General features: G+C 42.7%; 1 protein-coding gene and 1 long non-coding RNA gene across 14 annotated transcripts in view; one reads left to right on the forward strand and one right to left on the reverse strand.

Annotated features, from left to right (window-relative positions):
• Nucleotides 1–25,981, forward strand: LOC127002256 (uncharacterized). Its single transcript, XR_007755930.1, has 6 exons — nt 1–160; nt 883–960; nt 3,597–3,738; nt 5,163–5,269; nt 10,719–10,796; nt 25,838–25,981. It is a non-coding gene; the product is annotated as an uncharacterized LOC127002256 (long non-coding RNA).
• The window catches only part of LOC127002254 (uncharacterized), a 42,379-nt gene continuing 41,461 nt past the window's right edge, over nt 25,699–26,616 (reverse strand). For 11 of the 13 annotated variants that reach the window (XR_007755925.1, XR_007755922.1, XR_007755924.1 and 8 more), the window contains one exon: nt 25,699–25,886. Coding sequence is in view for 3 of the 13 variants with exons in the window: in XM_050868065.1 (XP_050724022.1) it covers nt 25,765–25,886 (122 nt within the window). In the remaining 10 variants the exon portion in view is untranslated. The remainder of the gene's footprint in view (nt 25,887–26,616) is intronic. The other 2 variants (XR_007755927.1, XR_007755919.1) reach the window with 1 other exon arrangement.

The following is a 26,616-nucleotide window of genomic DNA, read 5'->3' on the forward strand; positions in this document are numbered from 1 at the left end:
ATTTCGCGGAAGTTGGCGAAGTTATTTCCTTATGATCACATGACTGGCCTTCCTTCCTCTCTGTGGATGTGCTCCGTCTGACGCCATTACGAGTCATGTCTATTTTATGTGATTTCGTGGGATTTAGCCGCTTTACAGGCACGCCATGCAGATCAAAGAGGTGAGGAATGCCTTGTGATTGCTTTGACATGGGTGATAACGGCGAAAAGTGTAATGAACGTGATCAAAGGGGATTTAAATGTGGGTTGACCGCGGGGCTTTGTGTGAAGATGGCGGCGCGAGTTGGAGTGAGGAAAATATTTGTATATATATTTTTCTCGTAAACTACTGGGTATACCGAGACGGGGCTTGAGGTCATGACAGATAAGGTCACTATACTTCTTGAGGTCAAGCGGTGATGTGGGGAAAAGGCGGAAAATGTGTGATATATGCAAGATAAGAGGCGGCCATCAGCTTAACATGTGAACTTTTATCATCGATACCCAGTAAGCCCCTTGACCTCTACAGAGTGAAGAATTAAGGGGGATTGACCTGATATATGAGGTCAGATGAGGCGTGAATGTCGTAAACAGTGAATTAGGTTTAGGGGTGAGCTCACAAAGGCGACCATGTGACCTTATTTCTGACCTTATTACCGACACTTAAGACCTATGATATGGAGAATAAGATGCATTGAGCTCTTACATGAGGTCAAATGGGGCGTAGCTGTCTTAAGTACGTAATAATGGGCATTTAGCGGCCAGGTCCAGCAGGTCAGAAATGGCCCATCGCTGCTACACGGTAGAGCCATAAATTTGGCCCCTCGTGTTAAAAAAAAAAGACAACGGGAGGTCATTTTATACGGAAATTTCCAACACGTAACCTTTTTTATTGCTATTCCAGAAGTACACCCGATGGCTGGCCGGACCCTATCTCTCCTTCGGGGGCCAAGTTGTGATTTGCTTGGCAGGAGCCGTGGTGGTGAGTAAACTTTTCTGGGTTCCATTTCCTCAGTGAACATTAAGCTGAATAGTAAAAAAAAATGTATGGTTGTCAGATGGTAAATGTCCACAGAGTTGCCCATCTCACTGTGGTACTTCTCACCCTAACCATGCGTTAGATCTCTTAATTCTATGCATTTTGAATCCCATATATATGCCTCACAAATTGATAGAATCGCTGCTAGTGATTTATGAAAGGTTGGTGTTTTTTTTGCGGGCCGTGATGTTGTGGGCCCCGGACGTGAAAGTGAGAAACACCTCCGCAGAGCTAAGTTGCATATACATGTGGGGGGGCGAAGGGGTCAAAGCCCCCCCGCTAGCTGTTAGGTCGTAGAGTTCGGTTGGGTTAGTTTAAATATGTTCCCCCACCGTAAACCGTCGCGTCGGTGCCACCACAAAATAGCTCGTGGGTCTGCATGTTCTAAAAAAATTAAAAATAACCACGCGGTAGACCTGGTCTCACACGAGTGGGCTAATCGCTAACCTAGCGTACCGTCGCTAACCAAGCGTTTGTAGAAAAGATATATGAAGACCTAGTGATGTTTCATAAAGTAAGTAATGGTGGCACCGACGCCCCGAGCTGGCCGCCAAAAACTCACTAACTTTTCAAAAATCGCTGGCGGCGTTTTTAACAGTTTGCGGTGAACATAAATGGGGTTCAAAATGCATAGAATAATGAGATCTAACCCATGAGAAGTGTGAGAAGTGAGTGTAAGAAGAGACGGGGAACAGAGTATCCCAGTCCCCCCGTGATGCTCTGAGGCGGCTGCAAAAAACTCATTAACTTTTAAAATATAGCTAGCAGCGATTCTGTCAATTTGCGAGGCATATATATATATATATATATATATATATATATATATATATATATATATATATATATATATATATATGGGATTCAAAATGCATAGAATTATGAGATCTAACCCATGTTAGGGTGAGAAGTACCACAGTGAGATGGGCAACTCTGTGGACATTTACCACCTGTCAGATTAGGTTAGAATTAAGTTAGGCTAGATTTCATTGTTTCCAGGTCAGGATAAGGGTGAAGTATTAACCCTTTATTTATAAGTGTTGGGTATTCACCCTATTCATCCTGGGGGGCTTCATGGTGCAGTGGTTAGCACACTTGGCTCACAACCGAAAGAGCCCGGGTTCGATTCCCGGGCGGAGTGGAAAAATTTGGGTGGCTTTTCCGATACCCTACGCCCCTGTCCACCCAGCAGTGAATGGGTACTACCAGGTATTAATCGGGGGTTGTGTCTTGTTCCCTTCTCCTATAATCCCCGATGACTCCCGATAAGCCGGTCGCCGGTTGACCAGCTGTAAGATTGGGGATTGTCGGCGGCAGACCGCCGGTCGACCCTGAGGACCGTAGACTCAGCTGACCACCGCCGGTCAACTTTAAAATTTTCAAAGATATCAGCGATGCGCCCGGTCGACCGGCGGTGTTGAAAATGTCCTAGTCGACCGGCGGTCAACCGCCGACACCCGCGGCAGACCAGCGGTAGACTGGCGGTAGGCCATGAGTGAACACCTGTTTATGATCTGGGGATTAGCAAGGAGGAAGGAGGAAAACGAGAGGAAGAGAGAGAGAGAGAGAGAGAGAGAGAGAGAGAGAGAGAGAGAGAGAGAGGGAAAGGAATGGACGGAGGAACAGGTGGGAGTGAGTGAGGAAGAAAGAGGGAGTGAGGAAGTAAGAGAGAGAGAGAGAGAGAGAGAGAGAGAGAGAGAGAGAGAGAGAGAGAGTTTTATGCACACAAATGAATTTAGGTTTGAAGCAGTTTATGAGGTAATTTTAAAATATAAAAATGCAAAGATAGTGTTTGGTCGTCGATGTGCCGCAGGTCTGTCACTGGTAGACCAGCGGTCTGCCACCGGTAGGCTGGCAGTCTACCGTTGACTGACCTGCTGCAATTGCCGGTTGGAGAAAACGAAAATCGTATATGGTTGCCAGTCTACCGCCGGTCTACCGCAGGCAGACCAGCGGTAAGCTGCCGGTCCCGGGATTATTGCCTATTTTGTCGGCGGTCAGGCCCTGATCGACTTATCGGGAGTTATCGAGGACTATCGGGACCGAGGCCGGGAATGTGTGAGAGCCCCTTAAAAAAACTCTGTATACAGGAGGCTTTTCTCTAGAAGATGGAATTGTTTATAGCATTTCATAGCTGGTGCTGCTGCAAGTTACATGTAGAATGTGTTATTACGGAGTGTGATTCTTTAACTTCAACTCGTCAGTTAGTTTTTGTTTTATTGAGTTTTCACAAACATATTCAAGTTCTGCAATCACTGCTGCATTTAACGGTGTCAACCAAAATGGGCTATCTAATGTATGGCTGAGATACGGCAAATAATACATGTCTGTGATGTCACTCATGACCGAGCAATCTCGCGCAAAAAAACTCATTTGTCAACTCTTCTCGCTTTCTCGCCAAGCAGCTCGCTGCCAGTGTGGCATTGCTTATAATGTATTAACGTTCTTGCTCCCTGTGTGGCCTAAGGCTAGCTTAGGTTCATTAAAGTTTGGTCAGGTTAGGATGGCTGAGATTGTCTTTTATAAAATAGTTTAGGGTGACACAGTGAGTAATGTAGTTTTATATTTTGAATATTCTTCAGCGGAACACTGGAGGCTGAGTGTGACGCTCCTTGTTGGCCGCTATGATGATGATGTGGTTTGGCTACTACCAGCTGAGAGGCCACAGCATGCTTTCCTGAAGACCGGCCAGCAACCCGGACTCTAGAGCAGTGGTTTGCATTGGTAAAAGTGTTATTTCTGCTATAATTGTCTCTTGTTTCTCGTACGACTGTCTTCTGTTTCTCATATTCTCTTATTTCTCCTGTAAGTGGTGTGCGGGAAAAACTGTGTAACAAATGTTCTGTGGGTTAGGACTCGCTGGCCTAACAAATATTAACCCAGTAGCTGTGGGGGTCATGTTTCCTAACCCTTTCATTGCGCGCAGTGTGGACGCGACTATCCCCTCAGGCACAGTTGGGCAGCCCAATTGGGGGTCTCTTTTAACCTCTGTATCTCAAAAACTATTCATCACAGCTGAAAACTAAAAACACCATTGGAAAGAGGAGGTCCGGATCTATAGGAGTCAGTTATGTATGCCTCTCTTGTGAACGTTCAGGGAGTGTTGAATGTTAACACTTACATCGGTGCGTGCGGGATGATCAGCCATATTGAGGGAACTGTGGACATTTTTTCCTTCAGACTCTGGCAAGGGAGCATTGCCAACTGCAATATTTACAACTATTTGGTCAAAGAATCAGTCAGGTGATCGGTGAAGCTATGCAAAAATGCCGCTATATTGGGCAAGAACATCCACCAGTTACTCATTCGTAGATTTGCCACGCTGGGCTGATATGATTTTCCACCAAATTTAGTGAAGAACCCACTCAATTGGCAATCCTATGTTGTGAGAATTAATGTTGGAACACTCATACGCACGAGATGTGAGTGTGGGTGGAGGTCGCAGCGAGCGTTTAGCAATGAAAGGGTTAATGGCCCCTCTAAGCGAGAAAAATGAGAAGAAATCACCCCTCACACAAAGCACTTAATTATATATATCAAAGCATTTGTGATCAGTTTATGCATCGTCTATTTTTGGGGTTTATATCATGGCACAAATTTGGCCTGTCGCTGCTACCGGGTTAATGTCAAAAAAATTTATTTCAAGTTTCTTCACGATAGTCTATCGATTTTAACTTGAGCCCTTGGGCGTGACTCAGTCGTTGTCTTTCCCTGTAATCCCAAGCCATTCATAACACCATGCAGTCAGATATGAGTATGTGTATACTCCACAAATAGATAACGTACAGACTAACAGTGAGACAGATCGCAGGTCATGGCTAGATCTGTAAAGAATGGAGGCTTCCCCGGCCCAAACCACAGGGCTCAAGTTAGAGTCCATGTACTATAGTGACTTCATAAGAACGTAAGGAGTCTGCAAGAGACCGGTTGGGCTATACAAGGCAGCTCCTGTACACTCCACTCCACCTTACCTCACCATCCATGGCTTTATCTAACCCCTTCTTGAATGTATCTACGGTATTGGCACCCACATCATGGCCCCCAAACCTGTTCCATTCGTCCACCACTCTATAGGGAGAGAGATTTTATATTTTATCCCATGCCATCTTTCCCGGTACAAGACTTTGAGAGTGGACACATATTTGCAGGTTGGTGTAGCAGTGCCGGGAGGTGCCATAACACTCCCCTCAACAACAGTCTCTTCACCGACAAGTAATTCTTCACCAACAAGCTTTTCAGCAGCTTGGAGAAATAGGTAAGCTTTCTCTACTCACTTCCCTTCATTGGTGGGTTACCAGAAGACCCCAAAGGGTGAACCCGTTATATTGAGCTGTAAAATGTTCAGCAGCTCACTTATAACCAAATGTGTTGTAAAATGTTCACTACCTCTATGAAAAACAAGCAATGCGGCTAGCTTCAGACTGAGGAGAAAGACACCCTCACCCCTCACACAAACCATTTCATAATATATATATATATATATATATATATATATATATATATATATATATATATATATATATATATATATATATATATATATATATATATATATATATATATATATATAGTCGCCTAATATGCGAGAATATGGGCGGTTCAAAGCCTCGCATATCGCAAATTCGCATATTAGGAACCTTAAAAAGCATGTAAATAATGGTATATGGGCGGTCAGCCACATTTTCCCAAACTCTTTAACCTAGTATATCTTTTTCGTATCATATAACTAAGTGGAGATACACATCACCAATGTACACATAATCCAAGAGGCTAAGGAGCTATGAAAGAAACATAAAGTGAATTGTTTTACCTTTATTGAATACATCTGGATTTTGGAGGTGGTTGATGTGAGTGCAGCTCACAACACGGAGCCGGCGCTGGCGCTGGTGTGTCCCACATCACGTGCTTCTTCTTCCTCAGTCCACTCACTATATAATACGTACTAGTTCCAAGTTTGTTATGAACGCCGCACAGTCAGAATGATCAGATTCTTTAGGCTTAGTGACACGCACAGGATCCTTGGTTGAAGGTGCAAGGTCGGAAGAGGGGAGGAGAGGAGGGTCCGGTGTTTGCTACTGCTTACTGTTTACCGCCGGCGCTGGTGTGGTCCCGCTCACATGTTTTCTTCTTCTTCTTCTTCTTCTTCTTCTTCGCTGTCAAAAGGCCCTACTTCTACCTGGACGCCCTCAGTCTCGGCCATGAACCCTTCGAAATCAAGTTCTTCAGATTCTTGAGGGGAAATTGGAGGCGAATGATCTGAAGTCGAAGGCGCAGCATTGGGAGGTGAAGGTGCAGGCTTCTGCAAAAAACTTGTGATGGAAGATTGCGTTCTCTTGTTTACACCTTCCTTATGTAATGAATCATAAAATCGTAGCAAACGATCAAAACCGTGGCAAACCTCCTCAGCTCTGAATTGATCTGTTTCTGCATTGCGCAGAGCCTCTTTGAACTTATCAGCCGCTGCCAGGATGGTAGAGAGTCTGCTCATTGTCATGTCAAGTGAAGGTGTGTCCGTTGTGGGTTTTTCTTGTTCCACCACTAACTCAGCTAGTTCGGCTTGCTCATCAACTCGCTTTATAGCTGTCATTGCGGTTTCTTCATCTTCTAACCTCCTCATTTCATCAAGTTCTTCAATTGTGACTTCACTGAAGCCTCCGACAGATTGAGCTGCATCCAATGTTAACTGCTGGGATGTTGCCACTGATTGAATTTTGTTAGGATTGGGGCTGCAGAGATGAGGGACAAGCGAACGCCAGGCATGGTTAATCGTGGCCTCATTGATGTCATTCCATGACTGCAGAAGGAATTCTATTGCCTGGCGAAGTGTGAAGCTCTTCCAAAATTGTTTCACAGTCATTTCGGGGGTAGGAGCTTCAGGTACATCTGCTGGCAAATCTTCAGAGTCTGATAATGGTGCTGGGGAATCTACATCAATGTCGTTGTAGAGATCTTCCTGTTCAATCTGCTGCATCTCGATGTTGCTGTCAGTCTTCATCCTCAGATAATCATAGACGCGTATGTGGTAGAAATTTTTAACGTTTGCTATCACCTCTTGATCTAGAGGTTGAACTAACGAAGTTGTGTTGGGTGGTAGAAACATGATTTTCACATTAGGGTGTGCATCTGCCAGATAGTGTGGGTGGCAGGGAGCGTTGTCCATCAATAGTAAAATCTTGAATGGAATGTTCAGTTGGCGACACATCAGTCTAGCATCTGGCACCAAATGATTTTTTATCCAGTCGTAACAAATCGACGAAGTCATCCATCCATTTTTTGACGTGTACCAATAGAGACCACTGACGTCATCCATGCTCTTGAATTCCCTGTAACACCTTGGAAGCTTAGCTGTGTGGACTATCAGTGGCTTCATTTTGCATGACCCGGTTAAATTCATGCAGAACATTACTGTGAATCTTGATTTATCGGTTTTCATTCCCCGGGCCTGCTTTTGTGATTTGGATATGTACGTTGACTTTGGCATCATTTTCCAATTCATTCCCGTTTCATCGAGGTTGAAAATTTGATGTTTAATGTAGCCTCCTTCTTCAATTACTTGCCGTAATGCTTGGGGAAAACTTTGGGCTGCTGCTTCATCGGCGCTGGCTCTCTCTCCACAAAATGTCGATCTTTTCAAGCCTTTGCGACGAAGGAAGTTTGCCAGCCAACCCTTCGATGCCTTAAAAGATTTCTTTTCTTTCACATTCCACTTCTTTAGGCAAGTAGCATAAAACACTCTTGCTTGGTTCCTAATGTGGCGTCCATCGACAGGCACACCTTCTTTTTCCTTGCGAGATACATAGTGAGCCAAATATCTTTCCATTTGAACAATCACGTTGTTTGAGGACTGACTCCGACCGTCCAGTTTTGCTCCACCATACGTTTTCACTGTTTGCAAGATTTGGTCTTTCTGTTTCCAAATGTTTCTCACAGTAGATTCACCCATACCTAACTCCCGTCCAATTGAAGAATTGCCTTTTCCTTTCTTTTTCATGTCTATCACTTTTAACTTAGTTTCCAATGTAACAAACTGCTTTTTCGAGTTCTTTGGAGGCGCCATAACAACAACAACAACAGCAACAACAATAGCCCACAGGCTAGCTTGCACACAGCACAGACACAGCTTGTGAGAGCAATGGCTGCTTTAGACGTACTGATGAAGAGAACACGTGGAGCCGTCTCACAGAGTAGAGTTGCCAGATTGCGCCATTGTTTATTTCCCTTCCTTCGGGAAGTGAGTAACAGCAAGTTCATTATTTGGTAGGAAATGGATGTTAGCGAAGTCGGGAACATGAAATGAATGAAAAAAACTTTTCTCTTACTAAAGTCAAGTCACCGCCCCATCGTGCTCCACTTCCCAAGGGGGAGGGAGGGAGGAAGGAGGTCGCATATGAGGTGGTTCGCATATCCCAAGTTCGCATATCAGGCGACCCCCCGCTATATATATATATATATATATATATATATATATATATATATATATATATATATATATATATATATATATATATATATATGTAATATACCAAAATTATGTTTTCAGTTACTCTGAGTTACAGCATTTGAATAGAGATTTGAGTTTACCAACTGACGTTTTCATCCTGGTGTTAGTAAAATGACTGCATAATAAAAATAATAAAACCACATATAATTAAAACCACAATACCTGATGAAACTAAAAAAGATTCACAAAAAACACTGGTTTTATTGATGTATTTTTGGTTTAAACCAGGGGTGTCAAACTCATGGCTCATGGATAGTCATAAATGGCCCGCGGTATCACGGTAGCTTCAATCTTGTCAATGTATTTTCTACCCTTGTTGACCCCCATGACGGCACTTCAGAGTATGAATTGGCCCTCCAAGGGTTTTGAGTTTGACACCCCTGGTTTAAACCACCAACCCTGCTGTACATAATTAAAATCTTACATATAGTTAAAACCACAATACTGATGAAACTAACAAAGATACACACTAAAGAAAAAAAAATGGTTTTATTAGTTGGTTTAAACCAGTTTTTTTATTGGTTTAAACCATTTGTGGCTTAGTGCAGTACAGTATGTTATATGCATTTGCTCAGTAAGTTTCAGAAAACAATAAGTTTGAATAAGTATTGTACTACATTTGAATTTACACATAATTTAGCTACCAGTATTTTTCTGTATGCATTGTTGGAAAGGATTTTTTCAAACAATTCATCTGCTGTTTAGTGAAGTGGCAAACATATATATATATATATATCTATATATATATATATATATATATATATATATATATATATATATATATATATATATATATATATATATATATATATACAGTAAAACCCCGATTATCCGAAATGGAAGGGGGGAAGCCTCTTTCGGATAAGCCGATTTTTCGGATAATCCGGATTTATGGCCGCCATTTTGATCGCCGCCAGTTTGATAGTCGGCATTGTGTCTTGCTTTCTCATTTGGATGAATATCACTTTGATCTTGCACCTTGGTTCTTATTTTCTCATTAGAACACATGTAGCTAGTATGGACGGACCATTAGCCAGGATGGATGAGGATGCTGTCGCTACTGCATCCTCATCCATCATAATATGATGACTCATATTATCGCACAACTCGTATGTTGGAAGGGGAATGTGGCATGGAGTGGAGAGGGGAGTCGTGTTTGTGTCGTTGTCTTGAGAGTACGGTGTGAGAGTAGTCGTGCAGTAGTTTGTTCGTTCGCCGCACCTACGTCCTTGCTGGGGCGAAGGTGTGGACGTGGTGTTGTTGAGAGTTTGTTTAATGTTTTTTGTCTAATACATTGATCTATTCATTACAAGCTATTTCGGCAATACGTATTAGAAAGCATATTCATTTTAACTGTTCTTATCAATTTTAAATGTGTTAATATAGTACATATGTGGTTACTTTTATTTATTTTTGATGTTTTATAACGTTTTAGTATAGAAAATTTTTTTTTAATTGCATTATCCAGATCAATTTCGGATAATCCGGTTTTTCGGATAATCCGCTTTCGGATAATCGGGGTTTTACTGTGTATATATATATATATATATATATATATATATATATATTTGCCACATCACTAAACAGAAGATAAATTGTTTAAAAAAAACCAGGAAGGTGTCCTCCCCCCCCCCCCCCTCTCTCTGTCTCTCTGTCTCTCTCTCTCTCTCTCTCTGTCTCTGTCTCTCTCTCTCTCTCTCTCTCTCTCTCTCTCTCTCTCTCTCTCTCTCTGTCTCTCTCTCTGTCTCTGTCTCTCTCTCTCTCTCTCTCTCTCTCTCTCTCTCTGTCTCTCTCTCTCTCTCTCTCTCTCTGTCTCTCTCTCTCTCTCTCTCTCTCTCTCTCTCTCTCTCTCTCTCTCTCTCTCTCTCTCTGTCTCTCTCTGTCTCTCTCTCTCTCTGTCTCTCTCTCTCTCTCTCTCTCTCTCTCTCTCTGTCTCTCTCTCTCTCTCTCTCTGTCTCTCTCTGTCTCTCTCTCTCTCTCTCTCTCTCTGTCTCTCTCTCTCTCTCTCTCTCTCTCTCTCTCTCTCTCTCTCTCTCTCTCTCTCTCTCTCTCTCTCTCTCTCTCTCTCTCTCTCTCTCTCTCTCTCTCTCTCTCTCTCTCTCTCTCTCTCTAATATCTGTCTATTTCTATATTTTTACCATGAAAAGAATTTACCACAAAAAATCAATTATCAACTTTATTAATCTCCTTACTTTACTCCTAGAGACAAGAGGAGGAAGAGGAAGAAGAAGAAGAAGAGGAAGATGACTTTGAAGACCAGCAGACAGACAGAAAGACATTGGTGAGTGTTGAATCATTCTTTCCATAATACTCTCTCTCCTTCCTTCCTTCTTGTCTCTTGGATAGGTTAGGATCAAAGGCCAGATTATTGAACCTCCTCACTCAAGTTCACATATTTGAGGGTTTCTTAGGAGTTTTGGGAGTTATTTCCAGGGCTAGTTTTATGAGCCTTGTGGTAGTGACCCTTCCTCTGTACCGTGAACCTTAACCCGTAGAGCTCAGGGAAAACATACCTCACTTCAGCCTTCCATACCTTCACTCCTACTTAGCTTACCTAACTGAATGAAGTATCCTTATAAAGTACATACCCTTAACCCCTTCACTACGGCTGGGCCAAAACAGCGCCCCGCACCGTATCCGAGATCGCCGCGCGCACCAAATTTGAAATGTTGCTATTGAATATAACAAGTTTTCAGCCATAAACTCAACACAATCATCATGTATTATAAATGAAAACATGCAGAATTAAATGGTGCACATAAAGAAACATAATTTGATTGATAGTTTTGAGATGTAAGCATAAATATAGAAATAGAATAACTTGTGTATTGGCTAAAGTGAGCCAGTATGCATGTCCTCGGATATGGTACGGGGCACGCAAGGATGCAGTATACTGGTGTTGAAGGGGTTAGTTAACTGTCCTTTGACGTTAAGTTGAAGACTGTATGACCATTGGCAGAACGAGTACAGAACATTGAAGTAAGATCACTGGGAGCACATTTTTATATACAGTTTTCCACCCAAAATGGACTTTCCTTCTATGATTTAGCAGGCCATTGGGGGGTCCCTTTTAACCTCTGTATCTCAAAAACTATTCATCACAGCTAAAAACCAAAAACACTATTGGAAAGAGGAGGTCCAGATCTATAGGAGTCGGTTATGTATGCCTCTCTTGCGAACGTACATGCACGTTCAGGGAGTGTTGAACGTTAACTAACACTCACGTCGGTGCGTGCAGGATGATCAGCCGTATTGAGGGAACTGCGGATATCTCTCCTTCAGACTCTGGCAAGGGAGTATTGCCAACTGCAATATTTACAACTATTTGGTCAAAGAATCAGTCAGGTAATAGGTGAAGCTATGCAAAAATCCCGCTATATTGGGCAAGAACATCCACCAGTTACACGTCCGTAGATTTGCCACGCTGGGCTGACATGATTTTCCACCAAATTTAGTGAAGAACACACTCAATTGGCAATCCTGTGTTGTGAGCATTAGTGTTGGAACACTCATACATGGGAGATTTGAGTGCGGCAGGAGCTGGCAGCAGCGAGCGTTTAGCGCCACCAGCAAATATGCCTAACGCCCGCTGCAAGCGCTTAGCAATGAAAGGGTTAATGGTCCCTCCAAGCGAGAAAGATGAGGAAAAATCACCCCTCACACAAACCATTTCTTAATACATATCAAAGCATTTGTGATCAGATTATGTATCATCTAATTTGAGGGGTTCATATCATGGCACAAATTTGGCCGGTCACTGCTACACGGTAAGCCACAAATTTGGCCCATCGCTGCTACACGGTTTAATTATTGCATTCAATTTTACTAGTGACAGAGATTTTGTGAGAGCTTATTACTCCAGAATTTCACTTAATTATGTGAGTCAGAAGCCACAGAAATGTTAGCAGAGTGAATTCAAAGGTAAACACGCACATGCTGTATTGTTCGGCCCGTAAGACGCTGCCTCTTGGAAGACACCCTGATTATGGAATGATATTTTTCACGGTGTAAGAGTGTGAGCAAACCTTGTAGGCTTGGACGTAGCAGACGAGACATTAACCCGGTAGCAGCGACGGGCCAAATTTGTGGCTTTACCGTGTAGCAGCGACGGGCCAAATTTGTGGCTTTACCGTGTAGCAGCGACTGGCCAAATTTGTGGCTTTACCGTGTAGCAGCGACGGGTCAACTTTGTGGCTTTACTGTGTAGCAGTGACGGGCCAAATTTGTGACTTTACCATGTAGCAGCGACTGGCCAAATTTGTGGCTTTACCGTGTAGCAGTGATGGGCCAAATTTGTTGCTTTACCGTGTAGCAGTGATGGGCCAAATTTGTGGCTTTACCGTGTAGCAGTGATGGGCCAAATTTGTGGCTTTACCGTGTAGCAGTGATGGGCCAAATTTGTTGCTTTACCGTGTAGCAGCGACAGGCCAAATTTGTACCATGATATAAACCCCCCAAAATAGATGATACATAAACTGATCACAAATGCTTTGATATATATTATGAAATGGTTTGTGTGAGGGGTGATTTTTTCTCATTTTTCTCGCTTAGAGGGACCATTAAGAAACATGGTCCCCGCTGCTACTGGGTCAACACCAGCAGACTGTTGGCACCAATCTGCCGAGGCTGAACAGTGGGCTGAGGCAGACTACAGTACCCCAAGGATGGGATAAAGGGACGAGGGCGAGGTGGCTGGCAGACGCTATTGTACTCACTGGAATTGGGTCCGTGGATTTCTCGATATAAAGGGGGGCTTCGTGGTGCAGTGATTAGCACACTCAGCTCGCAACTGAGAGAGCCCGGGTTCGATTCCTGGGTGGAGTGGAAAAATTTGAGCGGCTTTTCTGATACCCTACGCCCCTGTCCACCCAGCAGTGAGTGGTTACCAGGTATTAATCGGGGGTTGTGTCCCGTCTCCTGGGGTCTGTTCCCTTCTCCTATAATTCCTTCCCCTTCTGTCTCTCCGGCATATGACCACATGTTGCGCTGCCCACTAAACAAAACTTTACAACTTTCTCGATGTAAGTGTGTCCTTTATATCCAAAATACAAATAAGTGTTTAATTTGCACATTTTTTTCACTTATACGTGATATTTTATGGAGTGTCCACCAGATGTCTCACGCAACTGGACTCACACGGCCACACAGCTGAGCTCAGTTCTTCCCGCGTGCCACTTGAACAACAATACAGTACCCACGCTGCCACGCTACTCAACAATAGGGGTGGGCAGGTATCGGTACTAACGGTACCAGCTATATGGTACGGTACCAGTACCAGACTGCTCAGTACCGGTACCAATACTAGCCAGTCGCTCATGGTGTCCCTCATTTCTTCCTCACTCGAGTGAGGCTGAGACTGAGTGCCTGAGTGGATATCTCGGTGATATGGATAAAAACATCAAAATAAGGCAATTCTATGTAATTAATGTAAGTAATAATGTAATTCTATGTAATTCTCTCTCTCTCTCTCTCGCAGGTGGATAAAAACATCTAAATAAGGCAATTCTATGTAATTAATGTAAGTAATAATGTAATTCTATGTAATTCTCTCTCTCTCTCTCTCTCTCTCTCTCTCTCTCTCTCTCTCTCTCTCTCTCTCTCGAGTGAATATTTATTTTTCGATAAAAAAACTACCTCTTGTTTGATTTACATTGTTTTTGATTTACGCAATGACCTCTTCAAGGACACAATACTCGCGTCAATCGTGTTTTTAGCTGTACCTGTAAGACTTAAGCATAGAGGTTATATCATACAAGAGGCTGAATTGAAAAGCTGTGTAAGGCCACCTCCTACAACATTCACCCTGGAGGACACATGGATAGGGCATTTTTTATGGGGGAAAAGTGCGTCTTAAATGTCGTTAAAATACAGTACACCGGGTATTCAATATATGCGAGTTCAGTTATATTCGACTAACCTTAATGAGCCAAGTACAGGTAACACGATTTACACGAGTATTGTGTCCTTGAAGAGGTCACGTAAATCAAAAACAATGTAAATCAAACAAGAGGTAGGTTTTTATCGAAAAATAAATATTCACTTCATTCAGTGGAGAGAGAGAGAGAGAGAGAGAGAGAGAGAGAGAGAGAGAGAGAAAATCCATATCACCGAGATATCCACTCAGGCACTCAGTCTCAGCCTTACTCGTGTGAGGAAGAAATAAGGGACATCATGAGCGACTGGCTAGTATTGGCACCAGTACCAAGCAGTCTGGTACCGGTACTGGTACTGGTACCTGCCCACCCCTATTGTTGAGTAGCGTGGCAGCGTGGGTACTGTATTGTTGTTCAAGTGGCGCGCGGGAAGAACTGAGCTCAGCTGTGTGGCCGTGTGAGTACTGTTGCGTGAGACATCTGGTGGACACTCCAGAAAATATCACGTATAAGTGAAAAAAATGTGTAAATTAAACATTTATTTGGATTTTAGACCCAGCGTTATTTAAAAAACTCATAAACAAAACTCGCGTCAATCGAGAGTTTCCTGTATTCATTTTATGCGAGAAAAATTCGCTCGTATGCGAATATCGGCGCTGGTGCGACTGGTTGGTGAGGTATGGTGACACACTAGAGGGTGCAGATAATGCTTTCCTGCATTTTCCTTGCCTATAATTAACCTTTTCCTCTCTCTGATCCTAAAGTTAATCCTCAGGGGTGGGTTTCATCATAGTGCTCTCCCAAGCGTGGTGACGTCACGCACAGTTGGGAGAATTTCTTGGGCGTGTTTCATCACCGCGCCACAAGCACTTCCAAGTAGGGGTGGGGGCGGTCTTGGGAGTAACCAGCGTTGCCAATCTTCCGCGTCGCTTTGACGTCTAATATGTCTTCAGTTAACCTAAATTACACTTCTTATATATAATTATGGAATTATAAATATAAACAATTGATATTTAGTTGAAATACAGCGATAGTATCTTCATTGTAAGGAATATGTGCACGTATTTTTTTCCGTCTGCATCTTCAACGGCACCACGGTGTAAACAAACATTTAGTGAGTCGTGAGTAGACCCTGGCCACCTCGCCACCATGGCCTGCAGCTTGTACTGTGCATCAAATAACACTTGCACATTGATGCTGTGGTAGTTCTTGCGGTTGACGTACACTTCTTCGTGCTCATGTGGGGCCACTATTCTTACGTGGGTGCCATCAACAGCACCCACCACACCGGGAAAACCAGCAATTTCGGCAAACTCCGCCTTCATTCTCTGCTGCTCCCCCCGGTTTAAAAGGAACCCCATGAACCGCCTCATATTCTCTTGTGTCACGAGAGCATCCACGGTCTGGGTGATGATTCTGCTGACTGTGGCCCGGGAAACTCCAAAGTCATCTGCGCTGCACTGCTGCATTTTCTCGGTGGCGAGGTATCGCAGAGTCAACGCCACTTGCAGCTCCGCTGTGACCGCACGGCCCCTCTCAGTCCTGTTGCCAATCACGTGTCGCACCAAGTCAGTGACGAACAACAGGCCAGCACGATCCACCCTGTACCTCTTCTTGAACTCGGTGTCATCGTACTCGTTAATCCTCTCGCGCACGATGACGCGTTTTGCGTCATCAAAGTAAAAGGTCCTGGTGGACGATGACGCGAAACGCGTCATAAAAGTAAAAAAAATTATTAAAAATTAAATTTTCGGTGAAAGTGCGTAAAATTTGGAGTGTCATTTGTTGGGATAAGTTTCTTAGAGGTAACATATGGCAACCTTTCTAAGGAACGTAAATGAGGAACGTGGAGCGATTTTTAGTTGTTAGCCTACTCTGACAGGAGAGGAAAAAATACAGTTTTCTTGGTGTAACTCAGGAACTAATAGGCATATGAAGATTTTGAGGATACCATAATAATCCTCACTAAATTCCGCTTCGAAACATATATTCGGCTAAAAAAGTTGGCCCACAAAATTTCGAGATAGCAAGTGGGGAAGAGTTGGTACTTAGGATTTATTGTCTACAATACTCTATACGGAGACTTGAAAAGAGTGTCTATTGTTTATATATATTTTTCCTCTATTTTTATTTGCGCATGTTCTAGTATCTTACTGTGCGCGAGAGGGTTAAAGATGTCCCTTCTCGGGCGAAAATTCCTTGGTCGGTGCTGGCGGGGTTGTTCACGGGCTGCCATGTTTACAGTCTTACGCTTGGAACCTTCCTTGGGAGCGCTTGGAAGACCCCGCACGGCCTCCCAAGGCGGCGAGCGAGATAGTCAGAGTTCCAAGGCTTGGGAGCTTTCGTGAAACATGCCCAAGGTTTCTCGCACGCTTGGGACTCCTTGAGCACACTTCCAAGGACTTGGGAACTTTGATGAAACGCACCCCTGGTACCTAATTATCAGCATGTATCGTAGACTTTGGGTGTGTCTCCCCGGAAGCAATCAATGTGCTTTATTGTTGCTTTAGTGCTTTATTATTCTGAAACGGTGCCGAAATAAATAGTTAGAGGGTTCTAAAACGGGTCGTGGAACATAACCCCCTATAATTAATGGGATCATAGGTTCGACATATGCGAATTCACATTATACAAGCTTTTTGCAGAACATAACCCTCGCATATAACGAATACCGCCTGGTGTACTTTGATGTAACTGTAGAATGTTTCCTGGGTCGTATATGAACAAAAACCTCACACTAGGCTACTGTTTAATCCCACTCCCCTGGCTTGAGACATTAGAACAGTCCCTCAGCAAGTTTGAATCCCTCTGGTGGGCTGATGTTAACTGTGTAGCAGCGACGGGCCAAATTTGTGGCTTCACCGTGTAGCAGTGACTGGCCAAATTTGTGGCTTCACCGTGTAGCAGCGACGGGCCAAATTTGTGGCTTCACCGTGTAGCAGCGACGGGCCAAATTTGTGCCATGATATAAACCCCCCAAAATAAATAATACATAATCTGATCACAAATGCTTTGATATATATTATGAAATGGTTTGTGTGAGGGGTGATTTTTTCTCATTTTTCTCACTTAGAGGGACCATTAACCCATACAGTGTGGTCTTTTGTCATAGATAGAGTTTTCTGCATCTCAAAGCTAACCATGTCATACCAGGAAAGGGAAATTTATTTTAATTTTTTAGAGCCTATGTTCTTTCCATTATAAACACTTCCCACTACCCTATAGCGTGAGTAATGTATTAGTACTTCTTTGCATCACAAAAAAATAACAGTAATTATAAGTACAAGAAAATGGTTGGGTCAGGCAACACCGCTCGCTTCAAGGCCGTCTGTACTACAACCGTAGTTCTCAAGCTCAACATAATACTGGGGGCTTCATGGTGCAGTGGTTAGCACACTCGGCTCAACTGAGAGAGCCCGGGTTCGATTCCCGGGCGGAGTGGAAAAATTTGGGCGGCTTTTCCGATACCCTACGCCTCTGTCCACCCAGCAGTGTACCAGTTATTAATCGGGGGTTGTGTCCTGTCTCCTGGGGTCTGTTGCCTTCTCCTATAATTCCTTCCCCTTCTGTCTCTCTCCGGCATATGACCACAGATGTTGCGCCCACTAAAAGAAACTTTCCCTGTTCCCTTCTGTAATTCTTTCCCCTTCTGTCTCTCTCCAGCATATGGCCACAGATGTTGCACCCACTAATAAAAACTTTTCCTGTACCCTTCTATAATTCCTTCCCCTTCTGTCTCCAGCATATGACCACAGATGTTGCGCCACCTAAACAAAACTTTCCAACTGTTCCCTTCTCCTGTAATTCTTTCCCCTTCTGTCTCCGGCATATGACCACAGATGTTGCGCCCACTAAACCAAACTTTCCAACTGTTCCCTTCTCCTATAATTCCTTCCCCTTCTGTCTCTCTCCGGCATATGACCACAGATGTTGTGCCCACTAAACCAAACTTTCCAACCGTTCCCTTCTCCTATAATTCCTTCCCCTTCTGTCTCTCTCCGGCAGTTGCGCCCACTAAACCAAACTTTTCAACTGTTCCCTTCTCCTATAATTCCTTCCCCTTCTGTCTCTCTCCGGCATATGACCACAGATGTTGCGCCACCTAAACAAAACTTTCCCTGTTCCCTTCTCCTGTAATTCTTTCCCCTTCTGTCTCCGGCATATGACCACAGATGTTGCGCCCACTAAACCAAACTTTCCAACTGTTCCCTTCTCCTATAATTCCTTCCCCTTCTGTCTCTCTCCGGCATATGACCACAGATGTTGCGCCACCTAAACAAAACTTTCCCTGTTCCCTTCTCCTGTAATTCTTTCTCCTTCTGTCTCCGGCATATGACCACAGATGTTGCGCCCACTAAACCAAACTTTCCAACTGTTCCAGTCGCCTATCATTCCTTCCCCATCTGTCTCTCTCCGGCATATGACCACAGTTGTTGCCCACTAAACCAAACTTTCCAACTGTTCCCTTCTCCTGTAATTCTTTCTCCTTCTGTCTCCGGCATATGACCACAGATGTTGCGCCCACTAAACCAAACTTTCCAACTGTTGCCTTCTCCTATAATTCCTTCCCCTTCTGTCTCTCTCCGGCATATGACCACAGATGTTGCGCCCACCAAACCAAACTTTCCAACTGTTGCCTTCTCCTATAATTCCTTCCCCTTCTGTCTCTCTCCGGCATATGACCACAGATGTTGCGCCCACTAAACCAAACTTTCCAACTGTTGCCTTCTCCTATAATTCCTTCCCCTTCTGTCTCTCTCCGGCATATGACCACAGATGTTGCGCCACCTAAACAAAACTTTCCCTGTTCCCTTCTCCTGTAATTCAATACCCTTCTGTCTCCGGCATATGACCACAGATGTTGCGCCGACTAAACCAAACTTTCCAACTGTTCCCTTCTCCTATAATTCCTTCCCCTTCTGTCTCTCTCCGGCATATGACCACAGATGTTGCGCCACCTAAACAAAACTTTCCCTGTTCCCTTCTCCTGTAATTCTTTCCCCTTCTGTCTCCGGCATATGACCACAGATGTTGCGCCCACTAAACCAAACTTTCCAACTGTTCCCTTCTATAATTCCTTCCCCTTCTGTCTCTCTCCGGCATATGACCACAGATGTTGCGCCACCTAAACAAAACTTTCCCTGTTCCCTTCTCCTGTAATTCTTTCCCCTTCTGTCTCCGGCATATGACCACAGATGTTGCGCCGACTAAACCAAACTTTCCAACTGTTCCCTTCTCCTTAATTCCTTCCCCTTCTGTCTCTCTCCGGCATATGACCACAGATGTTGCGCCGACTAAACCAAACTTTCCAACTGTTCCCTTCTCCTATAATTCCTTCCCCTTCTGTCTCTCTCCAGCATATGACCACAGATGTTGCGCCCACTAAACCAAACTTTCCCTGTTCCCTTCTCCTATAATTCCTTCCCCTTCTGTCTCTCTCCGGCATATGACCACAGATGTTGCGCCCACTAAACCAAACTTTCCAACCGTTCCCTTCTCCTATAATTCCTTCCCCTTCTGTCTTTCTCCGGCATATGACCACAGATGTTGTGCCCACTAAACCAAACTTTCCAACCGTTCCCTTCTCCTATAATTCCTTCCCCTTCTGTCTTTCTCCGGCATATGACCACAGATGTTGCGCCACCTAAACAAAACTTTCCCTGTTGCCTTCTATAATTCCTTCCCCTTCTGTCTCTCTCCGGCATATGACCATAGATGTTGCGCTGCCCGATAAACCAAACTTTCCAACTTCAACATAATACTGTGATGCTTCCGACTCTCAGTTTTCATTTCCAATTACTCTGAAGCGTAATTTACAATTCCTTATGCCTTACTGATTATAGAATCGAGGAGTAATTACCTAGAAGAAAGTAACTTACCTTCTTGTATAATGATTTTTGTTGGAATGCAGACAAATGTACAGAAAGGGCCTTTAACATCCATTTAAAACTACCAAGACTTGTCAAATTATTGCTCTTCACTGTCAATGAACAATGTTACATACACAAACAAAAACAAATGGCGCATAAGCCCTCAAAAGAGCTTGCGTATATATACGTACTAAACACTGCCCTAAGAGGTATGTATATGCATGTACTAAACACTGTACGGGTTAAAAATCGTGATCCTCGCTGCTACAGGGTTAAAAGTCGCTAAAATACAGTACTTTGATGTGGCTGCTGAATGTTTCCTGGGTCATATATGAACAAAAACCTCACACTGGGCTACTGTTTAATCCCACTCCCCTGGCTTGAGACATTAGAACAGTCCCTCAGCAAGTTTGAGCCCCTCTGGTGGGCTGATGTTAAGTGTGTGCATCAATATAATAACCTTAAACATTCCTACAGTTGACGCAGGAATGCCTCCCCCTCCTCCCTTCCCTACCCTACCCTCAAGTTTTCTTCTCTCTCCTCCCCTGCGTAAATCTCTCTCCCCAATCCTCCCTCCCTGCTGAAACATCTCTTCCCCCTTCCTCGCCTGCTGGAATCTCTCTCTCCAGACTGTTCTCCCCTCCCTTTTCCCCTCCCCTTTCCTCCCTGCTGATATTTCTCTCCATACTGTTCTCCCTTCCCTCCCTCCCTCCCTCCTTGCTGACACCTCTTCCCCCCTTCTCTCCCCTGCTTAAATCTCTCTCCCCTTCTTCCCTTCCACTAAAATCCCTCTTACATTTTCTCCCTCTCGGCAACAGCTTTCTCCCTCTCCGTTCCATCCTTCTTGCCTCTTAAACAAGGCGTCACAGTGCAGGGAGGCGTTAACATGAGCCCAGTCAGAGTGGGATGGACGCAGGAGAGGTTTGAATTTAATCTGGGTTTTGATGACACAATATTAACTATATCCTGGGATTGGTATTAAATGACACTTTCCCTTCTCACGTCAACTATGTATTTCTGAAGGTCAAAGAGGGGGGCAATCGGGTTCTAATGAGTGTTCTTGTTCATGGTACAGAGGAAGGGTCACACTACCACCAGGTCATAAAACTATACTCCTGGAAATGTCAAAGACTCCTAGGAAAGCCTTGCCAAATATGTGTTTCTTTAGGTTCAGGGTACAGAGGAAGGGTCAAACTACCACCAGGGTCATAAAACTACCCCTGGAAATACCCAAACTCCTATGAAAGCCTTGCCAAATATGTTTTTTTAGGTTCATGGTACAGAGGAAGGGTCAAACTACCACCAGGGTCATAAAACTACTCCTGGAAATACCCAAAACTCCCTTGAAAGCCTTGTCAAATGTGTGTTTCTTTAGGTTCAGGGTACAGAGGAAGGGTCAAACTACCACCTGGGTCATAAAACTACCCGTGTAAATACCCAAACTCCTATGAAAGCCTTGCCAAATATGTTTTTTTAGGTTCATGGTACAGAGGAAGGGTCAAACTACCACCAGGGTCATAAAACTACTACTGGAAATACCCAAAACTCCCTTGAAAGCCTTGTCAAATGTGTGTTTCTTTAGGTTCAGGGTACAGAGGAAGGGTCAAACTACCACCAGGGTCATAAAACTACCCCTGGAAATACCCAAACTCCTATGAAAGCCTTGCCAAATATGTTTTTTTAGGTTCATGGTACAGAGGAAGGGTCAAACTACCACAAGGGTCATAAAACTACTCCTGGAAATACCCAAAACTCCCTTGAAAACCTTGGCAAATGTGTGTTTCTTTAGGTTCACAATACAGAGGAAGGGTCACACTACCACCAGGATCATAAAACTACCCCCTGAAAATGCATAAAACTCCCTCGAAAGCCTTGTCAAATGTGTGTTTCTTTAAGTTCATGGTACAGAAGAATGATCAAACTACCACAAGTGTCCTAAAACTACCCCTGGAAATGCCCCAAACTCCTACGAAAGCCTTGCCAAATATGTTTCTTTAGGTTCATGGTACAGAGGAAGGGTCACACTACCACCAGGGTCATAAAACTACCCCCTGGAAATGCCCTAAACTCCCTTGAAAGCCTTGTCAAATGTGTGTTTCTCTAGGTTCACGGTACAGAAGAATGGTCACACTACCACCAGGGTCATAAAACTACCCCCTGGAAATGCCCTAAACTCCATTGAAAGCCTTGTCAAATGTGTGTTTCTCTAGGTTCACGGTACAGAAGAATGGTCACACTACCACCAGGGCCATAAAACTACCCCTGGAGATGACCAAAACTCCTACGAAAGCTTTGCCAAATGTGTGTCTTTATGTTCATGGTACAGAGGAAGGGTCAAACTACCACCAGTGTCTTATAACTACCCCTGGACATACCCTACACACACTCACCACTCCATTCACTCACCTAGAGGGTACTTTCATGAGTCCAAAGTAATGTCCAGCACTTTATAGTTCTCATCAAAAGTTAGCCTGTTCTCACGCCAAGCATCTTTCATTCTCCTTAAACATGATATTATTGTACTGTGTGGGACCCAGCCTCCTGGTACTGCAGGGAAGTGTGTTGTATAGGTTACGTATATGCGGTTACGGGTATGTGGTACCTAACATTGGGACCTGTTTGGGTGAGCTACGAGTGCTGATCTTTACTCTCTATCTCCAGAGTCTGTGTAGTCCACTGTAAGTCAGATTATACTGCTTACTGTACCAGGAATGACCTTCTGAATAAAGACTGTATTCTTGAACTTCATGACACCGCAGTTTGCTTGTTTGAAAAGCTGTTATGACTGTTTCCCAAAGCCACAGAGAAGGCTGACCGGGTTTTCATGGGTGGTTTAACCGTTCATGGTGCAGAGGGAGTGTAAAACTATCACCAGGGTCACAAACCAGTCCATGAAACCACTGTAGGATCTATGACGAGAGGTTTTCCAGCTCCTATTATGACTTTTGTAGGGCCGTAGAGAAGATTAACCAGGTTTTCATGGGTAATTTTCCAGTTGAAGATGCGAGACCATGTTAAACTATCACCACGGTCACAAAACAGTCCATTGAAAGCCCTCTAACTCCTACCATGAGAGAATTTTCAAGGCGGTGAACTGAGGCGGTTATGTTTAAAAATACTACCAGCTTAATCCCTAAAAGGCGGGAACGTACCATGCAATCGGTTGTCCCTGTACGGAAATGTGACGTCTTCCTGAAAATTGCTCACTTAACATTATTATCAGTATCACGGCTCTCCCTGACCCGGCAGCTTTGAATATACCAGCATTTGTTTATCCATCCTTCTTCTTCAATCTGCCGCAAACTCGATCTCTCTACGTCACGTGGTGTGTGTGTGTGGTAGGCCTTCTTCGTTCTGAGTGCTGCATAGGTTGTGCTTAGCTTGGTGTGGCTAATGTCTCCTCCCTCTCCATCCACTCAATTTGGTAATTTTTTGTCAAATCTGATCATTTTTTGCAAACTACAATATTACGTCAGAAACCGCGAGGACTGAAAAATAATGTCACCTGCCCAAGCGCACACCTTTTACAGGGCCTTCATCATAGGAGTTGTGGGCATTTCCAGGGGTAGTAGTAGTTTGATGACCCTGGTGTTGGTTGTTTAACCCTTCTACTGTACCAAGAACCTCAAACGTTGTATTGGTTGTATTAGTGTCGTATTCAAAAACATTTTGTCCCCTGAGTGAGGTCAACTGACATGGGTTTCATAGGAGTTGCGGGCATTTCCAGGGGTAGTAGTTTTATGACCCTGGTTGTAGCAAGACCTTTCCTCTTTACCATGAACCTATAAAACAAGTCAAAAGAACCCAATTAATCTCCTTTACGGCCTTTGGAAGTAGCTGATGTGAGGAGCGGAAATGTCCGAGGCTCACATTCTTGAAAAAGCCATCCCGAGAGACTTGTATTTAAGGCTTCCGTAGGAGTTTTGGGCATTTCCAGGGGTAGTTTTATGACCCTCGTGATAGATTAACCCTTCCTATGTACCATGAACCTTCAAAACCACTCAATTAGAACCCGATTGATCTCCTTTTTGGCATCTGACAGTCACATTCTTAAAAAATATCGTTCCAAGCGCACACATTTGACAGGCTTTTGTAGGAGTTGTGAGAATTTCCAGGGGCAGTTTGATGACCCAGGTGGTAGTTTTAACTTTCTCCTTACCGTGAATCTTAAAACAAGACTCGTGAGAACTTGATTGATCTCCTTATTGACCTTTGCAAGTAGCTGACGTGAGGGGCGGAAGGGTCTGCCTCATAGATCTTAGGAAGGGAAGTTTGAGACGTACCTTGAATCAGCTCCTTGACGACAGTAGACTCCATGGCTGGCGTTCCTTCCTCCTTGTCTTCCTCAAATTCCAGACTTTCCTCCTCTGTGATGTACCTTTCTCTCAGTTCTAATCATTCCTCCTCTCATACGTACATCCTTCTCGGTAAATCCTTTTCACTGTATCGTATATATAGAGTTCCATTATTTGCTTGTTTCCCTTCCTCCTCATCTCTTAACGTATAAACGAGGCTTCCGGCAGAGAAATCCTAAGGCACGGTGACCTATTCTTACGTATACTAGAGTACGTTCACACACTGAGAACAGATTACGAGACTTCCAGCCCTCCGCTCATCCTATGCAAGGTTTATTTTCCCTTGCAAGTAACTATATCTTGTTCTTCCTTTCCCCCCTTGCTAACTAGAACATAATTATTGTTATATTGCTCGTCATGATGTACGTTACAAGGGAAAGTGACCCTCCGTCTGCCCCATAAAAGTTGAGCTTCCATTTTGATTCGTCCCTCGTTCATCCTTGGAGGGGTAGTCTGTCTTTCCCAGTGCAAATTAGAGTTAAATTGCTATGTTATGATACTAATTGCATAATTTACACAAGGGTCGCCATTCCTAATGTCACCTCACTTCTCTGCCGTACGCCTCAAATATTTTAGTCTGTGATATGTTATCTGCTTTCTCTTTGTCTAAGGTATTATGTCATAGTAATAATCTCATGTCTGTCTGATTTTCTTCTTGGTTGTATATCTAAGGTCTCGTCTTCCTGTCTTTGAGTTCTCATCTTTTAGAGTACTTGTTTCCACGTCTTTTATTTCATATGTTATTATTGTCTCTTAATTTCCATTGCTTTTTCAATGACTTTTGAGCTCTTTATGTATACAATCTCTCCTCTTGTTAGTTCCCTTCGTTGTCTTCTCTTATATCTTGTTTCCAATTCATATATAATTCTTTTTATATTATAAGTTTTTTTTTCTGTATGAAAATTAGTTCCTCCCTTTAATATATATAGAATTAGCTTTTAAAAAAGATCAAAGCAATTAGATAAATCAGCTTACAGCTCAAAAACATCTTGAAAAGTAGCCTGAAAAATGTACCTAAGTCAATTATACCTAAAAAAGTGTCCGGGGATTAGCTAAATGGGTTTGGGGCAAGATAAAGTCATAGGTGTAGCCTTTAACTTTATTTATAAGACTTCATAGTACAGATACAGTTCACATCTTCTGTGACTGGCTTACAGAACAGTCCCTTGCAGAGAAAAGTACAAGTCATCATAGTTGACTAACACGACTTCCTTCCCTCGGCAGAATTGAATGGCTGGCGTCTCGGTCTGCCTGCTCATGGACACCGCACACTCTGGAAGAAGAAAGAACACCAAGATGTCAAGTTCCTGCATAATCAGCCTCTTAGTGAAGGAAATGTGCTCTATTTATTTAATAAATGATTGACAAAAAAAATAATTTTGTATTTATTTTAGAAAAATTATATGGCTCACTTTTTGCATATGTTGCAATACTATATATATATATATATATATATATATATATATATATATATATATATATATATATATATATATATATATATATATATATATATATATATATATATATATATATATATATATATATATATATATATATATATATATATATATATATATATATATATATATATATATATATATATATATATATATATATATATATATATATATATATATATATATATATATATATATATATATATATATATATATATATATATATATATATATATATATATATATATACTATGCAATAAGTATATCATGCAATAAGTTAGCAATAAATATGCCCTAAATATATATATATATATATATATATATATATATATAGATATATATATATATATATATATATATATATATATATATATATATATATATATATATATATATATATATATATATATATATATATATATATATAACATATCAATATAATAGTAAGTAAAATGTTTAAAGTTCTTAACAAAACCTATTAGAAGAGGAATGGAAAGAGGAGATGAGTAAAAGATGAGTCAAAATGAGTTAAAAGTAGAATCA

Source organism: Eriocheir sinensis, chromosome 22 (assembly GCF_024679095.1).
Source record: "Eriocheir sinensis breed Jianghai 21 chromosome 22, ASM2467909v1, whole genome shotgun sequence".
In the NCBI taxonomy this organism is placed as follows: Eukaryota; Metazoa; Arthropoda; class Malacostraca; order Decapoda; family Varunidae; genus Eriocheir; species Eriocheir sinensis.